This window comes from Jaculus jaculus, chromosome X (assembly GCF_020740685.1).
Source record: "Jaculus jaculus isolate mJacJac1 chromosome X, mJacJac1.mat.Y.cur, whole genome shotgun sequence".
Lineage (NCBI taxonomy): Eukaryota > Metazoa > Chordata > Mammalia > Rodentia > Dipodidae > Jaculus > Jaculus jaculus.
In genome coordinates this window covers 100,799,628-100,822,972 of record NC_059125.1, presented here as the reverse complement: position 1 = coordinate 100,822,972, position 23,345 = coordinate 100,799,628, and the positions used below count along the sequence as shown (strand labels likewise).

Below are 23,345 nucleotides of genomic sequence, written 5' to 3'. Positions count from 1 at the left end.
TAAAGGTGTGTGCCACCACATCTGGCTACAATCAGCACTTTATATGAAAATGCTATCTTTTCACATTTATTTTTCTGTTGGATTATCAATTTACCATAAATATAAGGTTTTAAATATTTTTCCTCTGTATTTTTTTGTTTTGTTTTGTTTTAAAATTTTTATTAACATTTTCCATGATTATAAAATATATCCCATGGTAATTCCCTCTTGTTTTGTTTTTGAGACAGAATCTCATGTAGTCCAGGGTGTCTGTGAACACACTATATAGCCAAGGGTAACCTTGAACTTGTGATTCTCCAACTACCTCCCAAATGCTGGGATTATAGGTATGCACTGCCACAGTTGGCTTACTTTCTGTTTATTTTCAACAATTTGATTACAAAGTGTCTGGAAAGCAATTCTGTATTTTAAATTCTGTGCTTTTTACCTATTTTTACTCATTACTAGTTATTTTTCACAATCTTTAAATATACCACATATTCTCTCCAGGCTTTATATCTATATTTCTTGGGGTAGACAAGATGAAGTCTATTTATTTCATCTTATCCAGAAACATAAGCCCTAATAGCAAAAAGTGTTTGAAATCCTACTTATGCTAATCATTGTGATAAGAATTTTTACAAATTGATACATTTTTAAATTGATGTATTTTAACTTGACAACCACACTATGAGACAGTGGCACTATTGTGCCTACATTACAAATAACAAACTTGAGTATCTAAGGAAAATAAATGACTTTCACAAGATCAAAGTTATTAAGTGATAGATCTAATATGAGAACAAACTTGTTGGTTCATTAGAATTTTACTGTATTTTGAGACAAATGCATTTTGTGGCACTGGAGATTGAACCTCAGACGTTTATATACTAGGAAAGTGCTCTTCCACTGAGCTTTATCTCCAGCCCTTGAAACAAACATTTTTTTGAGACAGAGTCTTATTTTAACCCAGGCTTACCTGGAACTCACTCTGTAGCCCAGGCTGGCCTCAAATTCACCATGATCCTCTTTCCTCAGCCTCCAGAATGCTGGGATTAAAGGTGGGAGCCGCCATGCCTGGCACAAACTCTTCTGTAAATTATGCACATATACTATTTCTCTCCTCCCCTCCCCCATCTCTCTTATACACACACACATCTTTTCTTATCCCCCTCCAGGTTTTCTTAACACTTTAGACCAAATATAACATTTCTTCAATAGTGTTGGAATCTATAGTTTCTTTACCTTTTTATTTTATTTAACAAGTTATTTATTTATTTGTGTGAGAGAGAGATAAAGAGACAGACATATAGAGAGAAAGGGCACACCAGGGCCTCTGGCCACTGCAAACAAACTCCAAACACATGTACCACCTTTTGCATCTGGCTTTACATGGGTACTAGGGAACTGAACCCAAGTCCTTAGGCTTTGCAGGCAAGCACCTTAAGCACTCAGCCATCTCTCCATCCCCTTCCTTTCTATTTTCCTGAAATTTCTCATCCCCTGCCTGATTCTACCTCTCTTCTAACCTCATTTAGACTCAATCTCAATGAATCTTTCTCCTTGCTTCTTTTTTTATGCATCATGCCCCTTCCTAAGATGCTTCAGCTAACTAACTGCCTTTCTGTAGTAGTACCTTCTGGGAACAAGCATGTACCTTTTTTTCCATTAGTGCTTTTATAAGTTCCTCACATCTGATACTAGCTCCTGACTCCTCTTTTGTTTGGCAGTCTGTATCCTCGTCCTTGTTAGCTCTATTCATTCTTTATTACTACTATTTCAACTATTCATTACTTTTTCCCACCCACTATTTCATTTTTCCCATTTTTTATTGACAACTTCTATAGTTAAAGGCAATAAACCATGATATTTCCCTCCCCTTGCCAACTTTCTTCTTCACAACTCTGCTCTCCATCATATCTCCTTCCCTCTCTCCATTAGTCTCTCTTTTAATTTGATGTCATCATCTTTTTCTCCTATTATGAGAGTCTTGTGTAGGTATTGCTAGGCACTGTGAGGTCATTTAATGTTCATATTCATATATTAATGCTACTCTCACTTCAGGTTAGAGAAGCTTCTCTTTTCAGATGGTGATGACCACTGGGATGACCCAAAAGGCAACATAGTGCTGAGAATAAAGGTCAGAGGAGTGTCCAGCACTGAAACATCTCTGTCACACCCTCCAAGGCTCAGAGTCCATTGTAGAAGAGGTGGCAGAAAGAATGTAAGAGCCAAAGGAAGGATACCACTCCTTACAATGCAACTGTCCAGACAGAAATTGGCCTTGATATCCACGACCACAATTTCATTTTAAACACATAGCTGCTGTTCAATTTCAAAGCAGCAAGAACTTTCCACTTCTTCCTCCTCTCCTCTGCTAAATTCTGCATTCTCATTCTCCTTTCTTCTTGCTTGACACAGAGAAACAGAAATCTTTGCTGCTTAATACTAATCTGTATACCTCAGTGCTAGCTCCAATCCTTTCTTATCTTCCAGGAGGCCTCAATCAGTCCTGATTCCCTTTCTAGACTTTAACATATTCATTGTAACATTTGCCAGTTTCCAGGATGTATATATTCCTACCTTAAACTATCTAAATTATCTAAGAAATATGGAAAGAGGAAAGTGGGGGGGGGAGGAAGTACCATGGGATATTGTTTATAATCATGGAAGTTGTCAATAAATAAACTGAAACAGAAAATAAAATAAAATAAAATAAAATAAAATACCACAAGCCTACTGCCCCAAAATACCAGAAACTTATTCCCTACACAGTTATGGGTGCTAGATACCTGAAACCAAGGTGTTGGCAGGGCCATGATCTCACTATAGGTTTTGAGAGTGTATGTGTCCTTGCTTTATCAAACTTCTATGACTTGCTGTGATGTTCTGTGACATGTAGACACATTATTGTAGTCTCTACTTCTATAATCAAATGACATTCTTCTTGAGTTCCTGTCCCTGTCTTATTTTTTAGATATTTTTCAACATTTTTATTTATTTATTTACTTATTATGAGAGAGAAAGAGACAGACAGACAGTAAGAGAATGGGCATGCCAGGGCCTCCAGCCACTCCAAATCCATGCATCACCTTGTGCATCTGGATTACATGTGTCCTGGGGATTCAGACCAGGTTCCTTTGGCTTTGCAGGAAAATGCCTTAACCACTCAGTCATCTCTCTAGCCCCTCATGAGCTTTTATGAGTATAGTAGTTAATAGAATTTCTAGCATTATCTTACATTAGTCAACATCTGAAAACAATATATTCTCAAATAATATCACAGTCCAGGTAGAGTTGAATTTTCCAGCTATACTATTCAATCTAAGGTAATCTATCCTCCAAATCTCTATATTCAACCTTGTTATAGTACTTATTTTTTATTTCTGGGACAAGACGCCTGACTATAATCAGGTTATGGTAGAAAAGAGTTTTTTCAGCTTACAGTTTTGAGGAGGAGTTTCACCAGTGGGGCTTGACTAACAAATCTCAATGGTTGTCCCTAGTTCCACACCTCCTCCAGCAAGGTTCTGCCTCCCAAAGGCTCCACCAGCCAAGGATTGAGTATGAACTTAATTGCAAACACTTGTGGCTATGAGGGACATTTCAGATTGAAAACATCATACTAACACATGTGATATGCATTAACCCCATCAGAGTATCCCCAAAAGTCTTAACCCATTCCAGTATCAAGTCTAAGCCTCAGCAGTGCTGGAATAGGCATATGATAGACATAAGGATTCTGAAAGGGAAGAAAAGAAGGGAGGGAGGGAGGGAGGGAGGGAGGGAGGGAGGGAGGGAGGAAACAAGCCTACATCTTTCACACTTGGAAATTTCCTCATCTACCGATTGAAACCTTACAAGTCAATTGTGTTTTTTTTACACAACAGCATGAACCAATTCAGCCAAATTTTTTTGCCACTGTATAACAACCTTCCCCTAGTGTCCAACTTGTTTCCTTCTAACTCCCCCACTAGAAATACCTTTACTCATCTTACCTCTAGCAATGTTTTGTTCATGGTGATCATATATATATATATATATATATATATATATATATATATATATATATATATATATATATATATATATACCTATTCACTCTACTTTTAATATTCACTTCCTTTGGAGCCTTTACCTGATTTTTTTTTTTTAAATGGGAGAGGGAGAGAATTGGCACACCAGGGACTTAGCCACTGCAAGCTAACTCTAGATGAGTGTGCCACCTTGTGCATCCTGGGGGAATTGTACTTTGCGTCCTTAGGGTTCACAGGTAAGTAAGTACCTTAACCACTAAACCATCTCTCCAGCCTTAGAATTGTTGTTACCGCCCATATTTCTACCAATAATCTCCTCAAGGAAATTTGGGCTTTTATTATCAAAAGTCTGAAAGTTCATCCAACCTCTACTCCATTACTCAATTTTAAAGCCAATTTCTCATTTTTAGGTATTACTTCCAGTCATACTTCCCAGTCTGAAATATGTACAGCTTCCTTATTATGCTTCATTATGTTTATTACATTGCTTTATTATGATAGCATCAGTTATTGGGTGTAGTGCCTACCCCAGTCTCTCCTGACTTAATTATATCTGCAAAGCTCTATTTTCAAATAAAGTTAAATTTTGCAGCTTTGGGTAGACAGAAATTATGGAGAACGGGATACTATTCAACTTAGCAATTCACTTTCTGTCATTTCCTCACTTCTTATTCACATTTTTTACTAAACATTTTTTTCCAATGAAATGGATCATGCTAGATTGTTTCAAGCATGTATGTTTAGTTAGATCTATAAATAGAACATCTGCAATACTATAAAAGCCTTTGTATGCCCTTCACAAATCAACTCTCAATACTTTAGGTAAAACTACTTTCCTAATGTGATGATAACATACTTGCTATTCTTTACCAATTTTTACCACACATCTATCCATAATGAGACAGTTTAATTTTGCTGTGTGTAAACACTACAAATCAGTTACACTGTGCATATTTTATTGGGTCTTTATTTTCTACTTAATATATATAAGTTTCATCCACATTGCTATATGTAGCCATATTAAGTTCATTTTTATAAGTATAGTAATTCTTTATATGGACATATCATGATATTTTCTATTCTGCTAAAATTGCACATTTGTGTTATTTCCATTTGGGAGTTATCATTATCAGTTCATCTACAATAACCATTCTTATACAGGAATCCTGAGGCAGAAGTATATACCTGGCAGTGGAATTAAGAGTGAAGAGTACACATCTTCTACTTTAAAACCTATCAACTAATTTCTGAAGGGATTTCTCCCAAGATGTAATCCCACAAGTCATGTGGGAATACTCAGATTACTCCATATCCTGGGCATTGTCAGATTCTAGTATGATGGATACTTATATTTCATTTTCTTTACTTTCCTTTTTAACAGTTAGTAGCTGTTTATATTACTTTTTACATTTAACCTTTAGTCAACTGTTACTTTCCTCATCCTTTTGTTTTTAAAATATTCAAAAATGAAGAAAAATTAAAAGAATATACTCATAACCTTCACCTATGTTCACAGTTGTTGACATGTTGCCATATTTGTTTTGCCTCCATTCCTTTAGGTATGTGTACATAGTTTATTTATTGCTAAAATATTTGTAGTATCATCTTTAAAAAATATTTTTATTTATTTATTTGAGAGTAACAGAGAGAAAGAGGCAGAGAGAGAGAATGGGCAAAACATGGCCTCTAGCTACTGCAAATGAACTCCAGATACATGCGACCCCTGTGCATCTGGCTTATGTGGGTCCTGGGGAATCAAACCTGGGTCCTTTGGCTTTGCAAGCAAGAGCCTTAACCACTAAACCATCTCTCCAGCCCTGTGGTATCATCCTAAATGAGGATTTATTTATAAATTCCTTACTATGTTTCTCCCCAAAACAAGGTCAGTCTCCTACACAATCATAGGACTATGGTCACTCACAAATTATTACCTTATTAATATAGTGTTATCTAGTATACAGTTTATAACCAGATTTCTCAATTTTATCCAAGCTGCAATTAAGGGTCACACAATGCATTTAGTTTTCTTCATAAAAGTAAGTGTGTGCGTGTGTGTGTCTCTGTGTGTGTGTGTGTCTGTCTACTATTGTTTTCAGACATTTATATTTTTCAGAATCCAAGTCTATGTTGTTTGCTTTATTGTGGCTTTTATTGATTTACTATTTTATTTATTCATTTATTTGAGGGAGAGAGAGAATATGCACATCAGTGCCTCTAGCCACTGCATATAAGCTCCAGACACATGTGCCACTATGTTCATCTGGCTTACATGGGTTCAAGGGAATCAAACCTGGGTACTGAGGCTTTGCAGGGAAGCACCTTAACTGCCAAAACTGCCAAATCATCTCTCGAGACCTCATTGTGGTTTTGATTACAGTCCCTTGATAATTAATCATGCTGGACACTTCTTTACATACTCTTTTGCTATTTGCACAGTCTCTTTTGTGAAATGGGCATGCAGTTATTTTTATCATTTAGCAAATGTGAAAATGCCTATTTACTGCCCGAATATCTTTCTACCTGTTTGTTTCTGTGTCTAGATTGAAAAGTTATTTTAAGCATGTATCAAAACTGTAGTTCAGTTCCAAGTCTAATATGGCAAGTCTTAGCAATTACCACTTACATAAATGTTTCTACAGGGAAGAGGAAGTTTGAGAACCATTGGCATTATATGTCCTAAGTATTGTATCTCTAAATTTCTATCTATTCTTAGCTGTCCTTTCTTATAAAATTTGTACAGCTGCTTTATCATTATGGATAGGGATTACATGTATTGAAATGCTCACTCTGTATCATTATTTCACTGCCTTTATGATCTCTTTTTTTATATCTTTTGATGAAACAGATTTTTCATTATTATGGAATAAAATTTGTTATTTTTCCTTTATACTTAGTGATTTTCATGTTTTTGTTTCCATATTTGAGTATAGGAAGATACAATTTATTCTAAAAGCTTTACTCTTTGTCTTCTTTTATAATTAAACTTAGTTTTATTAACATACAAAGAATTAGATTTCATTATGAAAGGTTTGCTTTTATCTTTCACATTTAAACCTTTAATTAGATGTAAATGTATCTCCCCCATAGTCTTAGGGTTTTTGTTTGTTTGTTTTTGTTATTCAAGGGAGGTAGGGTCTCCCTGTAGCCCAGGTTGGCCTGGAATTCACTATGTAGACTCAGGGTGGCCTCGAACTCAGTGTTCCTCCTACCTCTGCTTCCCTAGTTCTGGGATTAAAAGCGTGTGCCACCGCACCTGACTGCTTTAGGTGTTTTTGATACTTAGTCTTCAGCAGGCAGAGCCCTGCTAGAATAGGTTTGCCACTGAGGATGAATCTTGAGTACATTTAGAGTCAGTTTGTACTTGTTGGTGTTGGTTGTTGGTTCTGCCTCTCTGCTATGGATGTCTGAAGTGATCCAGGTTCTTCTATGATGGAATTTCCCCTGGAATCTGAAATAAACCCTCAGCTCACATAAGATGGTTCTGGTTGTGTGTTTGTCCCAACAATGAAAAAGTAACTGCAACACCCACCTAGACATTATTTATGTAAACATTGTAAAGTCCAAGATACATTTTACTCTTTTCCTCCCATATTGATAGCTGTCTAGCCCAACACTATATATTAAAAAGTTTCTGCATTTTATTGTACTTCTATCATAGATAGGGTGTTTTTCTAGATTCTTTGTTTTGTTCTTTGGTCTTTTAACTGTTTAGAATAAATGCCATAGGCTCTAGCTATATAAGTTTTGATATCTAGTACAGTAAAGCAGTTTCCTCCACCTTCACCCAAAGATTTTGTGCATTTATTTCATTTAAGTAGAATCAATGTGGTGGTTTGAATAGATGGCTCCCAATATATTCAGTGTTTTATTAGTTTGTAGTATGCATCTGCAGCCACATGGCTGGAGGCAGTTTCACTGGGTGGATCTTAAGTTATGGTGGTGGTTTGGAGATTTCAATCTAAAGATATGCAAAGTGTGCCCAGCTGGAGTTCCTGAAGTGTGCTGTGCTGTGTGGATTTTGACTTTTAGGTTTGTGCTTCCCTATCTGTGTTTGGTCCTGTGAGAGTGGACCAGCTTCTGCCATTATGGAACTTGCCCTGGATCTATGTGCTTCAATAAATCCCTTCCACCATAACTGTGCCTGGCCTAGAACTTCATCTCAGTGAACTTAGAGCTGTCTGCTACATAGAATATGTGATCAAGCTGCTTCTTTCACATAGCATTTACAGGTTGAATTCATGTATAGCTTGTATCAATGATTTGTTACTTTTATTGCTAGTTTTCATTATAAAGATATATCACATTTTAATAAAATTTTTAAATTTATTTATTTATTTGCAAGCAGAGAGAGATAGAGTGAAGAGAGACAGAGAGAGAATGGGCATGCCAGGGCCTCTAGCTACTGCCAACGAATCCCAGACACATGTGCCCCTTGTGCATCTTGCTTATGTGGGTCCTGTGGAATCAAACCTAGGTCCTTTGGCTTCACAGGCAAATGCCTTAACAGCTAAGCCATCTCTCCAGCCCACATTTTTAAATCCCTACTGCCAGTTAATGACATTTGTGTATTCCCACTTATTGACTATAATGATCCTACTAACATTTGTGTACAAATTTCGTATAGACATGTTTTTATTTCTCGTGAATGGGCCTTATATTAATCCTGTGTATGACCATAAGAAGAATTGCTGAGCTGGGTGGTGGCACACGCCTTTAATCCCAGCACTCAGGAAGCAGAGGTAGGAGGATCACAATGAGTTCGAGGCCACACTGAGACTCTATAGTGAATTCCAGGTCAGCCTGGGCTACAGTGAGACCCTACCTTAGAATTCAAAAAAAAAAAAAACAGGAATTGTGAAACTACTTTTCTCTTTCTTTGCTTGTGTATGGTGCACAAATATGTATTCATATTGTAAGTGATCACATGTATGTACGTGGGTGTATTTGCACATGCCTGTGGAGATCAGAGGTTGAAAACAGATGTCTTTACTTTATGACTCTCCACCTTACTCTTTGAGACAGGATCTCTCAGTGAACCTAGAGTTGACCAATTGTGACAGAATAGCTAGCCAGTAAGCCATAGGGATCTGCTTGACTTTGCCTTCCCAGAACTGGGATTGGGTTACAGGTGAGTGCTCCTTGCCCCCAACATTTTACTTGGGTTCTGGGGATCCAAACTCAGGTCCTTCCTCATACTTGTGTGGAAAGCACTTTACCAAATGAGCCATCTCTCTAGTCCAACCAAACTATTTTCTAATGTGCTTATACCATTTTACTTGGCAATGTACGGGGCTTCCTGTTTCTTTACACTCTAGCCAATACTTATTTATTATTGTCTGTGTGTTTGCATTGGTACTTCTTTTAGATTTTAGTTTAAATTTTTAAAATAACAAATTATGTTGGATATCTTTTCTTATACTCATTGGACTTTTTTAGCCTGTGTATGTGTTTATACTATGTGTTGTATGTATATATGATATGTGTGTGTGTATAATGTATATATGTGTGTCTGCAGATGTCTGCACTCCATTTTCATGCATGCAGAGTGCAGAGGAGAATGTCAGGTATACTCCTCTCTCCATCTTGCACCTTGTTTCTGTGAAAAAAAGTTTCTCATTGAACCTTCAGTATCCATCTTTAATCAGACTGGGTGACTAGTAAGCTCCAGTGATTTTCCTGTCTCTGTCTACCCCAGGATTGAGGTTACAGGTGCACATGGTCACAGGTAGCTTTTTTATGTGGATGTAAATTCAGGTCTTCTCAGGTCCTCATGCTTGCACAAGAAGCCCCTTTAACCTTTGAGCCATCTCCCCAGCTGTGCTTGTTTGGATCATGTGTCCCCCATAAACCTATGTGTTCTGAATGCTTGGTTCCAAGCTGTTGGCAATTTGGAGGGTAGGCTTTTAGGTGTATTAGCCTCTAACTTGCAAGTGTTAATAGGCTTACTCTCCTATTGCTGTTTTCCACCTGCTATGGTAGAGGTGATGTCCAGCCTCTGTTCATGCCATGCTTTCTCCTGCTGTCATGAAACTTCCCCTTGAAACTAGAAGCCAAAATAAAAAGTTTTCCTCCCATCAGCTGCTTTTGGTAAGATGCTTTATCCTAGCAATGAGAAGGCAACTACAACAGAAAATTAGTATCAGAGTAATGGAGTTATTGATGCTAGAAAACTGACTGTGGGACTTTGGGCTTTATGGAACTGATTTATGGTAGGAAATGTGGAAGGAGTTAAAACCTTGGCCCAAGAGAAGCCTTGCAGTGCTGTAATCAGAGTAATGGACCATTTTGGTCAGATTTGAAAGACCTAAAAGCAGAAAGAAGTATCGACTGTGAAGCTTGGCTTATTAGGGGAAGAGAGCTTTGTGGGACTGGCCTAGAGGCAGTTTCTGTGAGAAGCTAGCTATGCACTTTCCATGTCTTAAGAACTTTTGCAGGGTTGAATTTAGAAGAAACCTACTGGTGGGAGGAGATGAATATGATACGGAAGGAAATGAAAGTTCAAGCTAGAGACAACCACATCTTTAGCTGCAATTGTTTGAGATTATCACCATTGAGATTGGGCCAGCTGTTTTGCATTGAACAGCTGAAAAAATGTGACTCCATTGAAAACAGGGGGCCAGAATGCTGAAGGAGTTTTTCTGTTCTTCAATGTTGGCCATATTTCCTCCTAGACTAAAAAATTGGTAGCCTATCTGGTACTATGGGAGTATAACAAATGAAGTAAAGAAAGGGTCATTGGATTTGCAATGTGGTTATTGTTTTGGAAATTGTCACTGAACAGTGTGAGGCAGGGTTGTTGGGAGTCCCTACCTGGAGACCCAGTGAAGCCAATAAGGATGAAACATGAATTACAGTGGAGACTTAAGGATTTGAGATACCAGTACTTTAGAGTGGCCACCAAAGAGAGACACAAATCCCTTGACCAAAAACAGCTTATAAAAGGATTTTTTTCTTTTTAGCTTACAATCTCAATAGGAAGCTTCATGATAGCAGGGGAAAGCATGGTAAGAGCAGAGGCTGGATTACACCTCTGCAACAGGAGGTAAAAAATAGCAACAGGAGAGTAAGCCTACTAACACTTACAAGCTAGGCACTAATAAACTTCAAGGTCCACCTCCAGTAACATACTTCCTTCAGCAAGGCTCCATCTACCAAACTGTCACCAGCTAGGACCAAGCATTCAGAACACATGAATTTATGGGGTACCTGTTCCAAACCGCCATATTCTGTCCCTGGCACCATTAACTCACTACCATCCATGATATAAAATGTAGTACATTAAGTCTAACTTTTAAAGAACCCATAGTTTTTTTTTTTTTCAATTCCAACACTATTCAACATCTCCATAGTCAAAGATCTCTTAACTGGAAGCTGTAAAATCCAAACAAATAAAGGCACAAGCATTCAAACTGGAAAAGATGACGTTGTACATAGGAAGGAAAGATGAAAACAATAAAAGATCCAAAACAAACAGGGTAAATATCAAAACCTATAGCTCCAATTCTAACATATGTATCCACTGATGACCATCTATAGGGTTCCAATTCCACCTATATAACTTGGCTGATCACAGCACATGGAAAACTTTAATCCTGAGCAAGCAGCTCTCCTGGACAGTTGTCCCATAGGTCTGACATCTTGAAAAGTTCTGGGGACTAAAGTGCAAACAATAGTTCATACTTATGGCTTGATTTTGTTTCCATGTAGGGACTCCCAATAGTCCTGCCTCACATCACACATGTGGACGTTTTCAAAATCCAAACTATGTTGCAAATCAAATCACCTTTTCTTTACTGCATTTATTATACTCCCATAGTACCAGGTAGGCTACTAAATTTGTTAATCCAGGGAGGAATAAAGCCAACTTTGAAGAGTAGTATCCTCCTTCCACATTCAGATCCTGTACTTTCAATAGTCTCTGCTGTGTCAATGTAAAGTAGCTGAACTAATCTCAATGATGATACTATCTCAGAAAATGGCAACTGAAGCATGCAGTTGTCTCCAGCTTGAACTTTCATTTCTTTTTGTGCCACATCCATCTCCTCACACCAGTCTGTTTGTTCAAAATTCAACCTTGTACAAGTTTTTTGGACATGAGGAATGCATTGCTATCCTCTCACAAAAACTGCCTCTAGCCCAGTCCCAACAAAGTTCTTTCTTCCCCCTCATAATCCAAGCCCAGCCTAGTGCATAGTTCTTTCTGTGCTTAGATCTTTCATCGCTCAACACAATGGCCTATCGAGTTCTACTTAGAGCATTGCAACATTTCTTTTAGTCCAACATTTCAAATTCTTCCACATTCTTCCTGCAAATCAGTTCCAAAAGGCCAAAAGGTACAAGTCAAGTTTGTAACAGCAACTCCCCTTCTCCTGGTACCAATTTTCCATTGTAGTCTCAATGCTGAGACAGAGCCTCAAGCAAAACTAGCTATTGGGAGGAAAGTTTTTCATTCAATTTTGGCTTGCAGTCTGTAGGTGAAGCTGCATGATGGCAGGAAAAATCATTGCATGAGCAGAGACTGGGCATCACCTCTGCCACAGCAGGTAGAAAACAGCAGCAGAATAGGCCAACTAACACTGGTAAGCTAGTAGCTAATAAACCTCAAGGCCACCCTCAGGAACATACCTCTTCCACCAGGGCTCCACCTCCCAAATTGCCTTGAGCTGGGAACCAAACATTCAGAACACTTAAGTTTATGGGGTGTACCTGATTCAGACCATCACAGTCACAAAGGACCTTGGTCTGTAACTTTATTCAGAAATCTTTGTTAAGCTTTAGTGTTATTATAGTACTAACAACAAGAATTGAAAATTTTTTCCTCTTCATTTTTTTCCCAAAAGTGTATTGGTATTATTTAAGTATTGACTAACTCAGGTTTTTCTTTGAGGGTAGTTGGCTGATTACTAATTCATTCTCTTGTTATAAATTTATTTAGTCATTGTCTTTCTTGAATCTGTTTTGGTAATTCAAATATTTCTATTAGTTTGGGAATTAATATATATTTTCTATTTTTTGGGTAGTTATTCATAAATTTCTACATGATCACTTTGCATTTCTATGAGTAGTGATGCTTTCTCTTTAATAATTTTTATAAGTTATGAAAATTTATTAATAATCTTGTGGGCACATGATAGCAGAATAATGGGAAAAAGGAATTCCTCCCCTCCCAGTAAGGAAGTAGAGAAGAAGAGACCAGGCAATAATTTTTTTCACAAGCTTCTAGAGGAAAGGAAGAAGGGAGGAAGAGAGGCCTACACATGTGTTTCAGCTTCATTGTTTTTTTAAATCAGACATCCAATTAGAATTAGTCTCATCACCAGATTCAGGTATATAGGGAAGGTCCTGATTGGCTGGTGGGCCCAATATGAACACTAACTTAAGAAAGCCCACCCACAAGGGCTAAGCCTGCAAATTTGGGGAAGCAGGAAATTGTTGCTGAGAAGGTACTAGGAGGTACAGCCATCTTGGATGAAAATGCTTTTCTAGTCCTTCCAATGTAGTACAAGTAGCATTTTTGTTTCTGTGGGCGAGTCCCTACCTACCTGTCAGGAAAAAAAAAGAAAAAAACTTGTTCCTAATCTATATCATTCCCCCTAATTCATAATATTAAGAATTTTGTCTATTTTCTTGGTAATTTTGACTAAAAATTTTAAATATATTTTATTTATTTATTAGAGAGAGAGAAAGAGGTGGGGGGGAGAGAATGGGCACACCAGGGCCTCCAGCCACTGCAAAGGTATTCCAGACACAGGTGCCCCTTTGTGCATCTGGCTTACATGGGTCCTGGGGAATCGAACTGAGGTCCTTTGGCTTTACAGGCAAATACCTTAATCACTAAGACATCTCTCCAGCCCTTGACTAGCAATTTATCACTGAGTTAAATATCAAAGCTACAACAGGCAGGTTTAGAGATGAAAGACCTTAGTATTACCCTATTGTGATGTTTCACTCACCTAGTATTATTTCCTTGGGAAAGTCCACATCATTTATGCTTCCTGTTGAAGGTGGGATTGTTGAGGAAATTTGTGCCTCCTGTCCTAATGCATATCCCTTGATTTAGGGTACAGGTATTGACCTTCTGGCAATGATATGGACTTCACTGTGACAGGCCTAGTACTGAATTTCAAATCTAAGGCCTAGATATAAATCATCATTTTCTTTCATTCTCTTTCCCTTCTTCTCTTCCTCTCTCTGTTTCCCTCTGTCCCTTCTTCCTTTTTGTATTTCCTTCCCTCCTTCCCTCTCCCTCTCTTTCCCTCCTTCATTCTCTCTCCCTTTCTATTCCTCCCCCCTTTTCTTTTACCGTACATTTTCTTGAATTTAAATGTAGTTTCATGTATTTATTAGCTATGTGTTTTTCCTCTTTTATTGCACATTCTTCAGCATTGTGCTCATCTTCCTAGTGGTTTCCCATCTTTTTCTTTTTTTTTAAAAAAATTTTTTAATTAATTATTTTTTTATTTGAGAGTGACAGACACAGAGAGAAAGACAGATAGAGGGAGAGAGAGAGAATGGGCGCGCCAGGGCTTCCAGCCTCTGCAAACGAACTCCAGACGCGTGCGCCCCCTTGTGCATCTGGCTAACGTGGGACCTGGGGAACCAAGCCTCGAACCGGGGTCCTTAGGCTTCACAGGCAAGCGCTTAACCGCTAAGCCATCTCTCCAGCCCTCCCATCTTTTTCTTATTGACATATATGGTTTTATGTATTTTGGATTCAAATTTTCTAGTAGTTATATATAAATATATTTTCTTATTCTCTGTTCTGTCAGTCTCTTTATGACATTTTTGATGATCAGAAATTCCTAATGTTAATGAAGTTGAATAAGCCAATTCCCTAATGGCTATGATTATTGTATCTTAAGAAACATTTCTCTAAATGCTTTTAGGTTTGCTGGTGGAAATATAGACTAGTACAACTCTTACAAGTGTGAAATTTATGTAGAAAACTTACATATGCATTTGCTCTTCTCAGCAATGTCATTTCTTACCATGTATAATGCACTTCAAATATATTCTTGAAAAATATAAATTGCCATATATTCAACCTATTTTTCAGGGCATTATTCATAACAACCTAAGACTAGATAGAAGACCAATGCTTATCAGTATGAGAGTAGTTAAATAAACTTCTGTATGCACAATAGGAGAATAATATATAACTGTAAGAAGAATAGCTTTATATATTAATATGGGATTTCCTATAGGATATATTGTTTAATCCAAAAAGTAAGTTGTATAACAGCGTCTGCAGTAAGTCATCTTTCTATAGGAGAAAAGTATAACTAATGAATTTTACATATATATGTGTGTGTGTGTATGTGTGTGTGTGTGTGTGTGTGTGTGTGTGTGTGTGTGCGCGCGCCTACTTGCTTATATTTTCAAAAATAAACATCAGAACCTTAAATCCAGACTTAATAGAAATATTATTTTAATAAAGGAAGGGAATGGATATAGGGGACAGAGTCTGAGGTTATACTTACAAGAGATACTCTATAATAGTTTTCAGTTTATAGCCATGTAAATGTTCTACATAATTAAAAATTTAATTAAGAATTTTAATCAAGAAAGGAAAAAGGGCTGGGGGACATAGCTCATAATTAATTGCCTGCTTAGCTTTCACTAACTCCTGGCTTCAATACTCAGCATCACATAAAAGCAGGAGAGTAGAAATATGTAGAATTTAAAAACAGCCCAAAGCAAATAAACCTAATGATAAACAAAGTTGGTAGTATAAGCACACAGATAAATAATTAATTATAGTGACTTTAAAGTAATATTTATGTATTCCTAATGAAGAATATTCTATTGGGGGGGGCTGGAGAGATGGCTTAGCAGTTAAGCACTTGTCTGTAAAGCCTGAGGACCCAGGTTCAAAGCTCACTTCCTCAGGACCCATGTTAGCCACATGGACAAGGGGCGCACACATCTGGAGTTCATTTGCAATGGATGGAGGCCCTGGTATGCCTATGCTCTCTCTCTCTGCCTCTATCTCTGTTTCTGTCAAATAAATAAAAATAAAATCAACAAGAATATTCTATGGGCCAAGAAACTGCAAAAATTATAAAACTGTATTTAATAGTTTTATTGCTGAAAGTAATATTGTTTTTGAAATTTTAAAATTATATAAGTGTATTATAAGTAGAAGCTAATAAACCATTTTAATAATATTAGAATTTGAGGAATTGGGAATGTCACTCAGTGATAGAACACTTGACTGGGAGGCAAGTCGCACTGATATTGATCCCTTACACTGCAAAAAGAACAAATCTGATCACTTATGCATATAAGAGAAACAAGTCTAAAGTAAGAGTTAAAGTAAAAAATAAAATGTTGTAATATTAAATTTGAATTGGAAATGCTACTATGAACTAGAAATTGATTTTACTTCCATAAAATTACCTACCTAGATTGGTCTTACTTTAAAGGATGAGAAGAAATATCCACTCAACACCAATGAATGTACCTAACAACACACTGCATTCCAAGTACCACGTTACATTAAAATAAACTAGGGAGAAATATTCCAGATTTCAGTTACAAAATGTACTGATAAGCCTGGGCTACTTTGTTAAACATAAAATATAGAAAGTGATTTTAAGTTACTCCTACTAGTTCTAAAAGGTACAAGTTGACCACTACCCAAAATAATTGCTGTATTCGATTGAAACACATATAATATCTGCAAATACCTGATTTCATAATTACACTAAAAGTAACTGCTAGTCACCAGTAGATATTTATATAGTAGTAACTCATTCCTCTCATAACCAATACAGAATGGCAAAGAATCAAGCACTTATTCTGCATTTCCTGTGTAAATTGTATTTAGAGAAACTAATTGATGATGGTAAGTTCATTACAGATTTCAGATCAAAATACAAAAGAGATAATATAATTAAGTAAATCCTACTTTGTAACTTCTAATAAATTAATAAATATAAGCAATAATCATCAGTGGTTATAAAGCTCATTAGGTAAAAGATGAATGGGAGAACTCAATAATGGAGGAATGAGATGAACATCATCTGAACTCACTAATTTCAGCATCTCTTAAAAATGAGGCCACTGGGCATTATGTGCTTGTGACATTGTACAATACACATTTATATATGAGAGATTCTTGCGTAAAACATTGTACATAAATCTAACCAGGCATTGAGACCAGCACCATTTAATGCAAATTTCTGGAACACTTTAAAGGGTCTCTATCTGTTCTGTTTAATATGGTATCCAAAAGCAGCATATGTCTGATTAGCATTTAAAATGTGCTAAGTCTGACTCAGAAAATGGTTTTTTAATGCTACATCAGTGGAAAATATAGCTTAAAGATGACTTGATCCATTTGGGAAATGATGAAGAACAAAAGCATGTTTATTATCTGGGTTAAATTTAAAGTCCTTTTACAAAATTTCCTTATCTATATATACACACATGTGTTGGGGGGTTAAATATAATCAAAAGATTCTTGGTAACTTAAAATAAAAATAACTGTATTGTGGAGTTTATATAAACTGTAGAAACAAAATATAATAATGAATAGGTGAGAGTGGGGTAAATATAATCATATTGTTAAAAAAAATTAAATAAACGGGTGTGACCAGTAGCTATGTATTATTAGATTAAATTTAGCAGCCAAGAAATGGCATTTAGGAGCAAGTTAATGGCATCATTTGTTCATAAAACAAATAAAGGTAATCTAATGTCTTTGGATGGGGAAGAACCCAAGATAGAGGAAGGGGAAGGAAGGGACACTCTATTATAATAAAATATTTAAGGATTACAACAACCAAAAATTCATTTAGAACCAGATTAAATAACCAAGCATAAAAAAATACTTGAAGCAGTCAAGGCAACTAAAATATACACTTAGGATCTACCTAGCAATTATTAAATTGCTAGGTGTGAATAATGCTATACTGGTTATATTTTTCAAATATTCTTAGTTAAAAACGCACTATGATCTTCAGATTTCCTAGGTGCCTCATTTTCCTTGAAATATTGTGGCCTTACTTGATATGCTCTATCTTAAAAAATACACACATACACAGACACACACACACACACACACACACACACACACACACAAACACACACATTTGTTATAAGTTGTGAAGACTTTTCTCAAAAGAATTTCTCTATCTGAAATCCAGGATTTTTTTTTTTATTAATTTACTAAAGGTTATACTGGTAGGCTTTGTAGAACTTCCCTATCTCTTTGTCTTGATCCAGATGAACCCCCAAAGAAGAACAAAGGTGATCCTGTGAACAACCTGGAAAGTTTTTACCACGAGATGATAATGAAAAAACGTCTTGAAGAGTTCCAACTTATGAGAGGTGAACCCTTTGCTTCCCACTCACTGGTCTCAGCTACATCAGTGGGTGATAGTGGCACAGCTGAGAATCCATCATTACTCCAAGACAAGGGAAAACAGGCAGCACAGGGTCAAAATCCCAGTCTCCATGTGGCAAAAATTATTGAATTTTCACCTGAGCAGTGTTGTACTGGGCCTAAGAAGCTGACGCAGCCTATAGAATTTGTCCCAGAAGATGAGATCCAGAGAAATCGTTTGTCAGAGGAAGAGATCCGAAAAATTCCTATGTTTTCTTCATATAATCCAGGGGAACCAAACAAGGTATAGGCAAAGTCAAGAAACAACATGGGTTGTTTTCACTTTTATTTATCTCTATTTAAAGCAAACCTTTTAAATTAGCTTTGATTATACCAGTGATCATGACATAGACACTGATTCTGTTTGTCCTTGACCTGGCCATTCATTTTCTGCATACTATATACTAACATATTTCCTATGGTGTTCTTTGTGCTTACCTAGATCCTAACCTACACTGAGAATTTTAAAGGAATCTTAATGAGACTACCTTATACTCACAGAAAGAAAAGTAATCTCCAATTTTCTAGGCTTGTAATAATCAAGTAGTATTTATAGGATCACTATAGCTAGTAGCCCTGGTGCATCTGGATTAAGAAAATACATAATTGACCAACTAATTATGGAACAACAATCAAAGTGAGAAGCTTCTACAAGTTTCTAGAGGAGAAATCTAGTAGTATTCAAAAAACTGTCAAAGCTGGTAGCCATGGTGCCTCTAGAATTATAAAACATTTGAACACCTGGCTTTAGGGGTTAACTATTACCTGGGACCAAGTAACTTGTATATAATTCTTATTTTATTTAGCACATCATTATTTCATATTCATACCATGCGTTACATCTGGAATTGAAAGTTTTAATTACCATATTAGCAAAAAGAAATAATAATAAACCCATAAAGCATTACTTTATTGTTTCTCATAGAAAAAAAAAAAAACAAGCTTATGAGTGTCCCTAATTTGAAAAGCAAAATGGATGCAAGAATATTCAAACATATCTTTCCACTATTCATTCAAGGGTATCTTGATTTTTGTTTTCATTTTACTATGAAATATTACTGGTATACTGAAATTTCATGAACTAGGAAATGCCTGTGCTGCTAGTTATCCATATTTATAAAGTCCTAATAGCTTCTACATTGGCTTATTTTTTTTTTTTAGATAAGCCCAACAGACTGGCCTTTTTTTGTATGTGGGGTGGGTGGGGGGTGCGCAGAGGATTGACAAACTAGGGCATCCAGCCACTGTAATTGAACTCCAGTTGTATGTACCCCTTGTGCACATGTGTGGCCTTGCACCCTTGGGTCATTATGCATCTGGCTTACATGGGACCTAGAGATTTGAATATGAGTCCTTGGACTTGGCTGGCAAGTGCCTTAACTGTACTTTGGGGTTGGAGAGATGGCTTAGTGGTTATGGCACTGCAAAGCCAAAGAACTCAGGTCCCACTCCGTATGACCCATGTAAGCCAGATGCACATGTGGCACATGCATCTGGAGTTCGTTTGCAGTGGCTGAAGGCCCTGTTGTGCCAGTTTTGTTTTCTTTCTCTCAAATAAATATATAAATAAAAACTAAAATTTAAAAAAGAAACTTCTTTGAATTTTGATTCTTTTTCCCTCAGAGTCCAATATGAATATGGTAGTATGGTACTGTGCAGCCATTATAACCTGCAGCTCCCAGTCAACCATGCAATCATGGGGGGAAACCACATACTTTCTAGAGTACTGTGTTGCTAAGCTACAGTGTTCCACCGATTAAGTGTATTAAATGCATTTTCAGCTTACAATAGTTTGAGTAGTAAATAATAAAGAGGTTTTTCAAGACATAATCCCACCACAAGCCAAGGTATATCCTACTCCATAAATATGATTTTATACATTTTAAATTATATAGATGATGTCATATTTCTACATATTTTATGCTAATTTGAGTGAATATACCCAATGTTTTAAATTTTTATTTCTGATGGTACAATGAAATATTTAGTATTCCATTATAGAAATACTCCATAATTAATTTGTCCATATTTTTGAAGGTTTGTGCTTTCCATTTTGCTATTACTAAAAATATAAGTATGTAGCAAACATTATTGTATATGTATCATTTGTTCAGTACAAGGGATTGAACCTATAGGTCAGGAATGTGAGATAAACACTCCACCACTGAGCTGTATTTCCAAGCTCTCTTTTGCTTTTTATTTTGAGATACAGTTTTACTAAACTGCTTAGATTAACCTTTAATTTGTAATTCTCCTGCCTCAACCTTCCAATTAGCTGGGATAGCAGGCTTAAACCAATAGATCTTGCTTGTTGTTATCTCTTCTTGCAGATGTACAAGAGTTCCTCTCATATCTTTTTAAATTGAACTTACAATTCATAGGTGCAACAAGCACAGTTTGTGAAAGAATAGAATAGAATAGAATAGAATAGAATAGAATAGAATAGAATAGAATAGAATAGAATAGAATAGAATAGAACAGAATAGAATAGAATAGAATAGAATAAATGAGAAGAGAAGACAAGACAAAACAAGAGAAGAGAAGACAAGACAAGACAATAATGGAGTGGAGTGGGGTGGAGTGGAGTAAGGTAGAGCAGAGCAGATATAGATCAGATAAAGGTACATTTCATATAGCTAGAATAGTTTCTGTTCCTTAATGTTTATTTTGTATATGTATATGTGTTAGAGGGGGACAGAGAGAAGAGAGTAAGAGAGAGGTATGTATAGGCTACACAGATTTATAAAAAATATCCTGTAGGTCTCAACAATTTTTGGCACTATATCACTTTATTATAATAGTTCTCATATATCAATATACCAAAATAAGTAATTATTGAAACACAGAATGCTACTGGCCTTTGACTCTAGAATTTAGGAATCTATAGGAATTTGTGAGTCTATATGTATGAAAATTTCATGTCTAACAATTTCCCGGGAAATGTTGGTTCTAGTGGCATACTTAGGAATGAAATTACAGTGAGATAGGATATACATATCTTCAACTAAGATGACAAATACAAAATTATGAAAAGAATTATAATTAATATGAAAAGAGAGGGTCAAAAGTCACATAAAATAATAACCATTTTATAAGGTAAGCCTCACCAAAACCAGATGAATATACTATAATAAAAGAAAATTACAGCATAATATCTTCCTTTATCATAGAAGCAAAAATGTTAAATGTTAGAAAAATTAAAACTTAACTGAAATAGTCTAATGAAAAAAATTAAGATATTAGAAAATCCAGGTAGAAATCTATTAGAAAATCTATTAATGCATAAAAATAACTAGGGCTTTGGCCCAAATACTCAAATAATTATAATTTTTAAATTATGTTACAAATGATAAAACTTATAATTTATAAATATTATACTGAATAAATATATTAATTTAAAATATAATTTATAAAATGCCCATGTAAAAATCAATTAGTGAAATCTACCATATAAGTAGACTACAGAAGAAATATTGTGATAATTACAAGTAATGTAGAAAAAAGTTTATAAAGTCTTAGTGTCCATTCATGCTTCATGAAAATTGAAAACAGGGAGTAGAAGCATTAAGTGTGTTATCCTAAACATTATAGTTGGTGTTAAAAAAAAACTGAGTACATTTCCCCTTTGTTAGCAACATGGTAAGACTATTCTCTCTGTTCCTTTTAATATGGTATACTGGAAATACTACCCATATAATAAGACAAGAAAAGTAAATTGAAGGTACACAGATTAGAAAGGTAAAGATAATACCATTTTACTGTTATAGTCAGGTTCGCACTGCTGGTAGAAATCACCCGACCAAGAGCAGCTTGTGGGAAAAAAAATAGGTTTATGTTGGCTTAAAGCCTTGAGGGGGAAATTCCACGATGGCAAGGGAGAATGATGGCATGAGCAGAGGGTGGACATCGCTACTTGGCCAACATAAGGTGGACCATAGCAACAGGAGAGTGTGCCAAACACTAGCAAGGGGAAACTGGCTATAATACCCATAAGCCCATTCCAACAATAACACTGCCTCCAGGAGGCATTAATTTCCAAAACTCCATCAGCTGGGACCATAGCATTCAAAACACCTAAATTTATGGGAGACACCTGAATCAAACCACCACAGACTACATGTCTACATCTCCATAACTCATTCATTAGTTGGTCAGCATCTAGGATGGCTCCATAACCTAGCTGTTGTGAGTAGAGCAGTAATAGACATGGCTGAGCAAGTATCTCTGAAGTACAGTGTAGAGTACTTCAGGTATGTGTCCATTAGTAGTGTAGCTAGGTCATATAGTAGACCTGTTTCTAGCTTTTTGAGAAATCTGCACACTGATTTCAATAATGGCTGCACAGCCCACTTAAAAAACAGTATAGAGAAATTTTATGAGTTTAAGAGGAAGAAAGAGGAAATAGTGTGAAGAGTACCTGCTTATGGGAAGGCAGGAGGGGGTAAAGCTCTCATAGCCCACTTTTGGATTAGGTTCACTTTTTGGATGCTTAGGGGTGCTTTTTGTTTTAGTTCTTTCTATATTTTATATATTGATCCTATGTCATATCTCCCATCCTGAAGGCTGACACTTTTAATGTTTTTTTCAAAATATATTTATTTATTTATTTATTTGACAGAGAGAGAGGATGGCTGTGCCAGGGCCTCCAGCCACTCCAAATGAAATCCAGATGCATGTGCCACCTTGTGCTTCTGGATAATGTGGGTCCTGGGGAATCAAACCTGGGTCCTTTGGCTTTGCAGGCAAATGCCTTAACTGCTAAGCCATCCCTCCAGCCTGACCCTTTTAATTTTTTAAAAAAATATTTTTATTTACTTATTTATTTTCAAGAACAGAGAGAATAAAGGAATGAGAATGAGCAAATGAACTCTGGATGCATGTGTCATTTTGTGCATCTGGCTTTAGTAGATACGGGCGAATTGAATCCAGGTCATTAGGCT

General features: G+C 36.2%; 1 protein-coding gene across 4 annotated transcripts in view; it reads left to right on the top strand.

Moving 5' to 3' along the window:
- Positions 1-23,345, top strand: part of Rbm41 (RNA binding motif protein 41) — a 52,529-nt gene that overhangs the window by 20,245 nt on the left and 8,939 nt on the right. For 3 of the 4 annotated variants that reach the window (XM_004658964.2, XM_045140940.1, XM_045140943.1), the window contains one exon: positions 18,246-18,649. The exons of the other annotated variant lie outside the window; for it this stretch is intronic. In XM_004658964.2, the coding sequence (XP_004659021.1) occupies positions 18,246-18,649 (404 nt within the window). The remainder of the gene's footprint in view (positions 1-18,245; positions 18,650-23,345) is intronic. 4 annotated transcript variants of the gene reach the window in all.